This window comes from Impatiens glandulifera, chromosome 5, assembly GCF_907164915.1.
Source record: "Impatiens glandulifera chromosome 5, dImpGla2.1, whole genome shotgun sequence".
Classification (NCBI taxonomy): domain Eukaryota; kingdom Viridiplantae; phylum Streptophyta; class Magnoliopsida; order Ericales; family Balsaminaceae; genus Impatiens; species Impatiens glandulifera.
The window spans coordinates 52,305,364-52,318,171 of NC_061866.1; the positions used below are offsets into that span (position 1 = coordinate 52,305,364).

Here is a 12,808-nt window from a genome sequence, read left to right on the forward strand (position 1 = left end):
CCCGACTAAGAAAAAATATCGATACTTATCTCTCCTAAAGTATTTCATTAGAAAATTAGGGTTTTCTTTTTACGTACTAGTTTTTTCGAAGAACAAAAACAAAACTTATAAATAAATTGTATTGATGGAGAACTTTCAAAATCATGGTGCAATTAGTGAATAAGAGGACCACTTGATTTATATAATTCATTACATGATTACTATTGCTTGAATTCGTCTTTTATTTTAATTTCGCTTTCTTATCTAATAACGCGACAAATCTTAAAATGATACATGTTTTTTCAAACTAAGCAAATTGTGTACCTACTAGACAAAATATCCGCTGTTACAGTGACAGTTGAAGCATGAATCAAGTCACAATCAAATTCTAAGCTGAAAATGACAATACTATATCTTGGTTATATATATATGGTTGTATTATGCATAACAACTCACAAATAAGTCCTTCAACTATTATCAAGTTTGGTATATACCCCCAAATGTTAACTCCTTTGAATGTGTTTGAGTTTACTCTGATTTTCCTTGTTGAGTTGTTTCTTAGGGGCCTTCAATATATTTTTGAACCTATTCATTCAAAGACGCCTCAGGCCGAGGCAATTTAACTTATCTAGCAAATGGTCGAACCAAATAAATGAAACAAACAAAAACCAACAAAATCATCAAAGTTATAATTCTACGAACTTGCATATTTAAGCAAACTTGTGAAATGAGTAAAACGTCGAATTTTGAATTGTGCCACAATATCCATTTTTGGTGTTTCAATAGAACTCGTTGTGCCTATAGACATGTGTTTGAATATGTTGGTTTGATCACCTTGCCTTCCAAATATTTTTTTATGCTTTTTTATTTGATTTGTTGTCTATATCTAAAATTTTTTTAATGATTTTAATCTTATAGAATTTTAGAGTTGGTTAATTTATGTCGGAATGTTTCAAATGTTGTGAGAAAAGATGTTGTCTTGAAGTAGTACATCTAAAATTTTTCTCTTAACGTTTACATTTTTAGTTTTTTTAATGTTTTATTTTGATATATGTAATACATTTCAGAATTTGTGAGAATTTGTAGAGTTATTTGAAATGTAATATTTGTTTATTGAGTTTGTTTTATCATAATTATATGGTTTTGTAAAAATATGAATCAATGAAATGGTTTTATTTTAAAATTTTAAAAATTTAATATTTTTAAATTTTTTTATTTTATTTGGATTTAGTCCATACTGACTAGTATATCAATAGACAAATATTACCCCTTTAAATTATAACCTTCTTAGTACAAATCTAATTTAAAATATTTGTGTTCATTCTTTAAAATACCTAATGCTTAAGTTTTGTTAGAGGTGTTTGAACTTTTTTTTCTGTAAAAAGAAAAAATATTTTGCAAATTTTTAAACTGTCACCCAAAAATCAAACAAGCTATGCAAAAATTACAAATTCTTTTGCTAAAATTTACCAAAATCATATGCACAAAATAATCACCAAAATATTCTAAAATTAATATTCTTTTTCGGTCAATTTTTTTAAAAAAAAATGAATTTGAATTTTAATTTTTATAACAAATTCTTAATAATCTTTTTGCCTTTTATTTTTGTAAAGGTAATTTTAGTTTAACTTAAACTTTGCAGTAGAATCAAGGTTGATACATTAAAGTTATGAAAATTAGTATTTTATTTAATTTATTTCATAAATAAGTTATTATTGTAAATAAATTATTATACTAATTGAAAAATATATAAGCAAATAAATTGAAATCACACAGTGGTTCTGACAATTTTCTCTAGTAACAAGTCTTTCCTCTTTCTTGCAAACTTTATTCTTTTTACCAATAAAAAGTACTATAAAATTTCTCCCTATTTATATATTTTTCTAATTATTATATATACACTTAAAAAACATAAATTTATTACAATTGTATATTTAACTAATAAATTAATTTTGATAATTATTTTTTATCAAAACATAACTTATGTGTTTTTATCAATATACATTTTAATTTTGAATAATAAATGGTCCAATTATTATTTGAGACTTAATTGCTTGAATTTTGGTCGTTTTTATCAAATAAGGCTCAAACTTTGAATTGTGTCGTATAGAGCTTCAACTATCAAAATTTTAGTCATTTCAACTTTTTTTCAAATAGACAAAACTTTTTTCATATACCAATTTGGACGTATTTATATTTTAAATGTAATATTTTGGTTGAGATATATACATTCAAAACTCTCGAACACGGTTTGAATGCCTTCAAAACTAGGTAACATGTGAGAATAATTGGAAATATCAAAATATATATATATAATTGTTATATTGTTTTTAAAAATATGATAAATTAATTAATAAAAAAAAGTATAATCTTAAACTAAAAACACGAATATTTATTAGCTTGTGAAAAACCACAATTTCAAGCCCTATTTTGTAAAAATGATCCAACCCTATATATATATCAGTGGGTCAATAATAAATGATTGTTGTAGTCTTATATATATTTATTATAATTTAAATTTTGATCCTCATTTTATTTATTAAAATGACCAACCCAAATATTAATTGGCTCAATGATAAATATGTATTATATTAATCTAAAGCCAAAAATTAATATGGATATTTGTTAAACTATTACAATGATATATATTAGCAATTATATAAACATAATCTTGTTTAGAAAAAAAAAATAAAAATACTATGAACATATATAATTTAAACCGAATCAATAAAGCATATCAGACTGTTACACAATCGAGTATTAAAATGTAAATAAACTTTATGTTATCAAGCTTATCCACGCCGCAACGAATAAAGTTAAATCAAATTAAACAAATATTTTATTTTTATTTTTGTCCATTTCTTAAAAGACATACAGGGATGGTCTTTGATACGTGTTGATGCCTCCACGACACTAGTCCAAAATGACATGCAAATACAATAATACAAATACACGACATGCAAATAAATATATTATTATATACAAATATATTAAGGATTTTTTATTTATATTATATGAAAAAAACAGATTTGTTAATATAAAAATATTACTAATAAAAAGTTTCAAATTTTCAATTTAAGTTTAAAAATATTAATTATTTAAATAAAAGGATATAAATATGAATACTAATTTAATAGTTTTGATTATAATGTATTTTTATAATTTATTTAAAAATAATTTATCTTAAATAATAAAAATATTTTTGAAATTTAATAATTTAAAATAACATAATAATAATTTTTAATTAATAATTTAAAAACAAATAGATAAAAATAATTAAGACGGTTAGGTTTGAGTTATTTATAACAAAAACAAACATCATCTCAATCATCTTCTTATCCATTATATTACTCAATTCATAAATAAAAATATTTTTTATTTTATAATTATATATTAATACATTTAAGTTTTTGTATAAAAAAAAAATCACACCTCCTAAAAATTATCACAAATTATTATATTTTAAAATATTTAAAAAAAATTCAATCCAACCAGAACTAAAACAAAAGCAAACCAAATTAGAAAATTTGAGTCGGTTTGATATTAAGTTGATTGTGAATTTTTATTAAAAACACTTGTATCTTTATTATATTTTTTTTTGAATAATTTAATTCATATATTAAAATATTTTTATAAATTTTAAATATAAAAAAGTATTTTAATAATTTCACCGACTATAAATTAAAATAATTTACTTTTAGTTATTTATTTTTTAAAAACATAATAAATAAAATTCTCAAATAATCACTTTCGGAAGTCTACTTTTTAAATAATTTGATTGTGTAAATGATTGGTGATAATTGCGAGATGAATTAAATAATATGACGGATGAGAATAAAATGATATGATATTTTTGAATTATAAATTATTTAAATAACTTAGAGCATCTCCAGTACATGACCTGTGTGCCCATCGAACAACGTAAAAAAGAGCAGATCATTGCTTTTTCTCATTTTTTGCACTGTAGCAAAAGGAGGGCAGTGCCCTCTATGACCGGCCCAACTCTCTGACATTTTCATTTTTATATAATATAATATACTCTATAATATAGAATATTAGTTATATATTTAATTATATTATTTTTTTCTACTATTTTTTATTTTTAAGTAACATTATAATAATATTAAATAAATATATATTCTAAAATTTTAAAGATAGAAATATTAATTATATATTTAATTATAAAAATATTATAATATATTTTAAATTATAAAAATATTTTAAGTTATAATTACATTAATATGTTTTAAGAGTGAAATTCTCATTATATTAACACGTTTTAAGATGAAATATTGATTTAATAAAATAAAAGGGCAGAGGTATTATACATTGTTGATACTTTGAACAAGACCTAAATTAGAGACAACAATTTGACTTATTTAAAAAATAATAATTTGGGGTGATTTTAAGGTGATTTATAATTTTTTTGTTAAAATAATTAATAAATATTAATATAAAGATAAAATATAAAATAATAATTTAAAATATAAAATATTTTTAATATTTTAATAATAAATTAAATAATATAATAATAAAATAGAATTAAATCATGTTTTTTTGGATTTAAGTTAAATCGAACCAACCTTGTTTCGGGAATAGGAAAACTGTATTGGTAGACAGACAGACTACCTCGAATGTACCGTATTTTATTTCTTTTTGTTAAAAGAATTTATTTTATTTTATTTTTATCTAAAACTGTGAAAGAGAATTCAATCCATATTAACACGAGAAGACAAAATCTATATGAAGCGGTGATTTACTGCACCGGTTATTTCTCTCTCCATACTCTTTACTCTTTTTTTTCATTATTAATTTAAATAAAATTAATTATTATTATTTTATTTTGAAAAAGTTAAAAATTAAATTAAATTAGAGTTTAATAAATGAGTTTTGTACTCTACAGTGTCCCTAGTGTTTATGTGCTACATGTTAGGGTTGTACCAGTTGTTGACGAGTCATAATACAAATTATTATTATTATTATTATTATTACTTTTATATTTGAATTTAGTGTTTATATGAATTCTTTTTTATTAATAATAATTATGTAACAATAATTTAAGTCTTTAATAATTGAATAACTTTTTTAATAAATTAAACTTGATAATTTTTTAGTAAATATTATAGAGTTATTTTTTACATAAAAATAATAATTTTATCTAAGGTCAAATATGTTAGGTTTAAACTCAATTTTATAAATATATATATATATATATATATAAGATATATATAAGTTATAATAATTCTTTTAACTTATTGGAAAGAACAAAATATAATCAACTGATAGTTAATAATGTTGGAGAATTTCTAATTATAAAAGAGACAAAAAGAGTAACGTGAAGTAAAAGAAAAAAAAAATTAAGGTGAGTCATTGCTACTAAAAATATGAAGTTTTAAAACCACTCATATTACATGTATCGGGCTTAATAAGGCACAAAAGACTGACTTGTGTCGTATCACCGTTATCTAAGTATATATTAAAGAATAAAAATTGGTAAAATTCAAATTAAAAATCAAATCACTAACTAAAGAAATAAATAAATTTATTTTTTGATTTAAAAGAATAATAAACTATTTTTTATTATTTGTTTAATGTTTTATAATAAATTATGTTTTTTATAATTTGTTTACTTTATAATTTTAATTTTTTACATTTATTATTAGTTATTAATTATATATTCATTAAATTCAAGAAAATTAGGAATAGAACATAATATTGGTAGTGATTTTAATTGAAAATATTTGAGACTATCCAATCATCCCTACTACATAAATGTTATTTTATTTTCTTAAATTATATAATATAAATTTTAATTATTAATTAAATTATTTTATTTTTATAAATTTTAAACAAAAAAACATTTTAATATATATTTTTTTACATAGTTTTACAAAACAAATACTTAAATATCTCATTATCAATATTTTTAGAAAAATAGTTCCACCAAACTCAATTATAGAGTGTAAGAACTTATGTGTATAAAATCATACATTACCATTTTCATAAATATTATTTAAAACAAATAAAGTTAATTAAACATAAATAAATATTATTTAAAAAAAATTATAATTCATTTTCATCAAATAACCCACCCTTTACCTAAGTTAAAATCGAATAAAGATTATTTAAAAATGAATCGAGATTAAATTTTTTTCACATTCAATGCAACTAGGCAACCATTTGACCGCTTTACCCTCTCCCCCTCTCTCTATACATTGATGCCCTTTTCAGTGCTTATAAATGAATGCATAACTTCTTGCTCTCTGTCACAGCTCTTCTTCCTCGTCCTCGTATAATCAAAGTGTTTCATTTTTAAGATCGAAAATTAATGGAAGTGGTCATGATAATCATGGTTTTGTTCTTGTTGGGTCTAGTTTGGAACCTTCTTAGAAGTGTAAACGGGTTTGTTTACGAAAGGCTTAAATTGGGGAACCAAAGATTTCTTCTCCCACCGGGAGATCTTGGTCTGCCGTTCTTCGGAAACATGTTATCTTTTCTCAGAGCCTTCAAGTCCACCAACCCTGATTCCTTCATCTCTTCCTTTGTAACCAGGTAAAATCATATTTTCAAATAATCCTGTTTTTGTACCAGTGATATTGGATCTGATTTCTTGTTTATTTTATGTTCTTTGAGTTTGTTTTTATGTCACTTTTTTTTCTATGCATCCACCGTTTGGTTGTGATCTTTCTGATGAAAAAGATAATCAAAAAGTGTTTTTTATTTTTTTTACTATTTTTTAGATATAAAGTAAAAATTTGCTTTAAAAAGGCTCATATCTTACTCAAATTTGGACCATTTTACATTTATTTTTTTATAAAAAGATATATTTTATATTTGATCTTACAAGGTATTATATGGGTCGCTCTCAAAGAAGCTATTTTTGTATTCATTATTAAATACGGTTTAGAACTAATTAATGTTGAAAATGATGGAATTCTTCAATAAATAATTAGTCCTCAACTTTTATTTCTTTCAATTTTATCCCTTCTACCTATTCATCATATATTTAATGGGCCGGAAACGGCCGGCTTTTATTCACAGATATGACTTTCAATATTTAAAAAATTAAATAAATAAAATAACATTATTTAATCACTTAAACCAACTAAAACAAACCTAATAGGTTTATTTATCATTAAATTTATAGTTGGACAGTGAAAAGAAAAACATTAATATAGGATATGAAAACTTGTTGATTCAAGTATTTTTGTAAGACATTTTTATTGGGAATCGAACTTAAACAAATTATAGTGGATTAAAATATATATCTACTTAAAATATGCCATAATTTATATTTAAGAAGAATAAGAAGTTTTTGTTGTTCTTTATTTTGTCTTTTTATCTCACTTTAACAAAAAATTTTCAATAAAATAAAACGATAATAGAATTTTATTTTTTTTAGGAAAAAAAATAGGACAAAGATTAAGTAGGTAGCCCGCAACTTAATCACTTACCGACGTAGAACTTGCCGTCTAACAAGGTCGAACCAAAAAATTTAGGGTTAGTATCCACCTTTTATTTTCGTTAGACTAGATGAGAAGATTAAAATTTTATTTTTCTTAAATAATTTTTTTTTGTACATTATTCAAAAAAATTAATATATAAGAAGCATTTTCCAATAAATAAGTGTAGGACATATTTAAAATTACTAAAATAAAGTCATTGGATTTATCAAAAAAGAAAAGAAATACAAACCGATTGGACCAAGGGAGTAGGCAAGTTTTGTCCCTTTCATTGTCAGGTTTTAGAATGTTTTATATAATTTTTTTTTTTAATTAATGAGGTAGAAGTAAGTTGTAAATGGTAATAATAATCCATGTTTTTATGGCAATGGTTTCAAATCTTCACATACTAATTAGACCATTAAAAAAATGTTGTGACAGGTTTGGAAGAACTGGAATATACAAGGCTTTCATGTTTGGCAATCCTAGCATTATAGTGACTGCTCCGGATACTTGCAAACGAGTCTTAACCGACGATGATTGTTTCAAGCCCGGTTGGCCCAAGTCTACGGTTACTTTAATAGGAAAGAAGTCGTTCATCGGCATTGGCCAGGAAGAACACAAGCGGTTGAGAAGGCTAACATCGTCTCCCATCAACGGTCATGAAGCTCTGTCTCTTTACTTGGAGTTTATAGACGAGAAAGTTGTGTTGGCATTAGACAAATGGTCTAAAATGGGACAAATTGAGTTGTTAACTCAACTAAGGAAACTTACTTTTAGGATAATCATGCACATTTTCTTGAGCACTGAAAGTGATCAAGTGATGGAAGCTTTGGAGAAAGAATACACGGTTTTGAACCATGGAGTTAGAGCCATGGCCATCAACATCCCCGGTTTCGCTTATCATAAAGCTTTCAAGGCTAGGAAGAATCTTGTGAATGTTTTTCAATCCGTGGTGAGCGAGAGAAGGAGGAGGATGGGGACCATGAATTTATCGGGTAGAACAAAAGGCGATATGTTGGACTCTTTGTTGCACGTTGAGGATGATAAAGGAAGGAGATTGACCGATGAGGAAATCATCGATATCCTAGTCATGTACCTAAACGCGGGACATGAATCTTCTGGCCATACAGCAATGTGGGCTGTTCTTTACTTACACAAACACCCCGAGGTTTTCCAAAAGGCCAAGGTAACTAACTTAATTATGTCAAGATGTTTGATGTTTTAAGTGGAAATCGAATAATGACATTTTTTGTTTCAATCTAATTAGGCAGAGCAAGAAGCCATACTAAGGAAGAGGCCGGCTGGGCAGAGAGGCTTGACGCTCAAGGAATTTCGCCAAATGGAATACATCTCCAAGGTTCACACCATAACCACCCTTCTATTTGTTTTGATTCAAACTCGGAAACACACATATCCTAACTTTGTCTATATAGGTGATTGATGAAACACTGCGTATTGTCTCTTTCTCGCTTATGGTATTTCGAGAGGCAATAACCGATGTCAAAATAAATGGTTTGTGTTCATATATGATATGCTTATAACATTAATTGTTTTTGTTTTCATTGATCGGTTCATTTTTGTAATCATTCTTAATTAACAGGTTATATAATTCCAAAGGGATGGAAAGTTTTGGTTTGGTTCAAGTCTGTTCATTTTGATTCCGACACTTACCCAAATCCCACTGAATTTGATCCTTCGAGATGGGATGTAAGTAGTTTCATGAATGAAGTTTTTTATAATGTAATTGTACTTAATACTTCTTTTATCGGGTTAATTTTAGGGATTTACCCCGAGGATGGGAAGCTTTCTTCCATTTGGAGCTGGAACTAGATTGTGCCCCGGAAATGATCTTGCGAAACTAGAAATCGCTGTCTTCCTTCACCATTATCTTCTTGGTTATGAGTAAGTCTTTGAAAGTTTTTATATTTAATACTTTTGTTTGGCATGTCCTGATTATAAGTTTCAAATATGTTTTTGTTTTTTCAGGTTCGATCGAGAAAATCCAGACTCGAGGATAATGAATTTGCCTCATCCGAGGCCTAAGGATAACTGTTTAGGAAAAATAAAGAAGGTTTCTCAGCATCTTTGAACTTATAGACAACAAAATAAGCTATATAATAATATTATCATGTTTTTTTTTGGTTGTTTGGGATATTTTGCAACTATAAGATGAATAATTGTGAAGAAAATGATGTAGTAAGAGTATGGTGATGGAAATTAATATTATTTGCTTTTTCTTTGAATCTCTTTTATACATTTAGCCATTTTGCAAAATATTAGTCACCTTACTTATTATTTCTATATTCCCTTGTAACTTAGTATTCACTGATGGAGGTGTGTATATGTGGATTTTAATGTTGTCCTTCCTATGGAGGAGGGTCTCCCCCAACATTACAAGCTCCAAGAAAGTGGAGGGTACCCTTTTCGATAAAGTGAATGTTGAAACTCATGAGGAATGAGTTGATCGAATTTATTCGGAACTCAAGTGAATGCTGAAACTTGTGAATTCGCAGAATAAAACAGTGAAGTAGAAAATACTCTTCAAGATGGTTAAATGGATTATCTTATAAAACACTCTTCAATATTGCTAAATGGATTGGTGACAAACCATATTCTTAAAAAAGTTGTAAAAAAATCAATTTTTGTTAGAACATGACTGAAATTAGTGGGTGATGTCTGAGTCACTCGGTAATGGTTGAGAAGTTTAGATCGAGAAAACATATATATGATAAAACACAATCATTGAGTTAGTATCTCTATTATCTTTTGTTTTGTGAACTATTTAGTTAGATATGAACTATTTGACTGATAGAGAGTTCATAACATCATTAGTATGACATTACCTAAAGAATCGTTTTTCAAAGTTTGTGGAATCAGTTGGGAAGCTAATCACACTTTTTTAAATATTTCGTACACGTATTTTTTTTTACATGTGGTTTATCATTTTTGTTTTTCTTCTCGAATTGTATTTAATGAATTTTAATTTTTGTTTGGTGTCATGCTTAGTTGGTTGTGTTTTGCTTTGAAATTGTTTGATATGCTAGGACTTTCTAATATGTAAGATTGAGATACAGAGTTCTCACGTTAGTCATTGTAGTTTGTTATTTCTTATATCATATTTTACTTTTTCATTCATTAGGTGGTTGTCTCTTAATTTTTTTCATTTTTTTAACAATGTCAAATATCTTATGAATCTTTCTGAAAGAGAAATGTTTAAGTTGAACACCAATGTAAATAAATTATGAGGGTGTCGATAAAATCAAATATATTTTCTTTTCAATTAGTTATACATTTCATTATTTTGTGTGGTCTGAGTTTATTTTTGCTATGAGAATTGTAAATTATGACTACTTTAGTCTTTAACCTTGACTTGTTTGGTATATTTGTTTCCCTACTTATTATCCACCCAAATGAAGTCTGGAAATGATTTACTATTATAAAAATATAAATAAAATATTATTTATTTATAAATATTTTAGATAAATTTAATTAATTTAAAAAATAATTTTAATTTATAAAAATTAGGTTCAATTCAAAATTTAGTATTAATATATATTTTAAAATTTATTAAATATCTAAAATTAAAAAAAAAAAAAAAATTTATGAGTTTTAAAAATAGTTAAAAGAAATATAGATTTATTCTTAATAAGAATCAAGTCAAATCAATTTAAAGCTGTGTCATACATTTTGTTTTTATCTAAAGTAATATTAAACATGTTTTACACTATCATCGATCTCTTATTTATTATCGCAATTTTTTTTACCAATACTTCGACAAATCAACCATCAATCACATAATCCACATATCATATTGTGACCTCACACACCTATTAATCATCTCTCGTTAAAGACATCTTATATCATGACATCACATTTTACACATATGTAAGCACTAAAATTTTACATACACAATTTATAAATTCAAAAAATAATTATTTTGATTATTTTTGAATAAATAAAATCAAAATAATCAAAACAAAGGCCAAAATTTAATTAAATAATTAATTGAATTAATTATTGTAATAATTAAATCCTAATTAATTAAGGATAATGGTCAATAAAATAAATAAAATAATTTAGAATAAATATTGTACTCATTTTATCTCAAATTAGTTTTAGAAAAATCAAAGAAATTAAAATAAATAATTTAGGATAAATGTTGTATCCATTTTATCCCAAATAAATTATTTATAAAACGCAAAAATATAAAAATAGGCAAATATATGTCATATATATTAAAAATATTTTTGTATATTTTTAAAATTAAAAAAATAAAGCCAAAAGTGTTAAGGAAAAATCAATTTCAAACAAAATCTTAAGGCTAAAAATCGCTTGCGATCTGGTATGGCAGAAACTCAGGAGAACCGTTGCAACAGAAGCACCATTAGATAGGCGCCGAAAATCATCCAACGTCCAAGAACTATCAGCGTTTCCTGTTGCAACGGGAGGAAAGCGCTTCCACGCAGTACATGATCGACTAAAGCGCGCCTCAACGTCGAGATTTTTTCTCAACATATGAGGCTGGTGATTTTGGTATTGCTCATATGGGCAATTCTGGTCAAGCTCAAGTGGTTAGAATTGATAATGTTTATATTAAGATGACCAATGATACTACTCTTGTTCTAAAAGGGGTTCAATATATTTCTGATATTTGTTTCAATCTTTTTTCGGTTAGAAGATTGGATGATGAAAGCTTCTGTAATTCTTTTTTTAGAGGTGAATGAATGCTTAAAAATGAATCAATGGTTGTTGCTAAAGGTAAGACACTTTCAAATTTGTATATTGTTCATTCTGGAATATCTAAATATTACATCAACACTTGTGAAACTGGTTTTTCTTCTGATTTGTGGCACAAACACTTGACTCATATTAATGAGAAAGTCTTAGCTATGTTGGCTAAGAAAAATGTGATATGTGGGGTTTCAAATGTGCACTTGAAGAGATGTCCAGACTATTTGGAAAATAAAGACAAGTGTCATTTACATTATATGAATCGAAAAATAAGTTATAATTACTAGACTTGGTGTATTCTGATGTATGTGGGCCAATGAAGTCAAGATCACTTGGCGGTTCATACTAATTTCTAATCTTCATCGATGACTATTCCCGCAAGGTTTGGGCATATACATTGAAGACAAAAGATCAAGTGCTAAACACATTCAAATGTTTCAAGCCTTATTTGAGAGGAAAACTAGAAAAAAATGTGAAATGTATTTGAATAGATAATAGGGGAGAGTACATTGAACCTTTTAATGAGTATTGTCGACAGCAAAGTATTCGTCACAAAAAATTGCCTCCGAAAAACACCACAGTTAAATGAGTTGACTGAAAGAATGAATATGACATTGGTGGAAAGAGTGAGATGCGTTCTTTGACAAGCAAAG

General features: G+C 25.8%; 1 protein-coding gene across 1 annotated transcript; it reads left to right on the plus strand.

The window, feature by feature from the left end:
• Positions 1–6,307: 6,307 nt before the first annotated feature.
• Positions 6,308–9,667, plus strand: LOC124939943 (ent-kaurenoic acid oxidase 1-like). Its single transcript, XM_047480407.1, has 7 exons — positions 6,308–6,531; positions 7,863–8,610; positions 8,692–8,781; positions 8,858–8,936; positions 9,025–9,131; positions 9,205–9,326; positions 9,411–9,667. The coding sequence occupies exons 1-7, from the start codon at positions 6,308–6,310 to the stop codon at positions 9,511–9,513; spliced, it is 1,473 nt and encodes a 490-aa protein (XP_047336363.1). The 3' UTR covers positions 9,514–9,667.
• The last annotated feature ends 3,141 nt before the right edge of the window (positions 9,668–12,808 follow it).

Bases quoted from the DNA above. Each gene is read 5' to 3' on its own strand.
- LOC124939943 (XM_047480407.1), top strand. From the start codon at position 6,308: ATGGAAGTGGTCATGATAATCATGGTTTTGTTCTTGTTGGGTCTAGTT. The intron at 8,937-9,024 runs GTTTGTGTTCAT...CTTAATTAACAG, and splicing joins AACCGATGTCAAAATAAATG to GTTATATAATTCCAAAGGGA. The intron at 9,327-9,410 runs GTAAGTCTTTGA...TTGTTTTTTCAG, and splicing joins CATTATCTTCTTGGTTATGA to GTTCGATCGAGAAAATCCAG.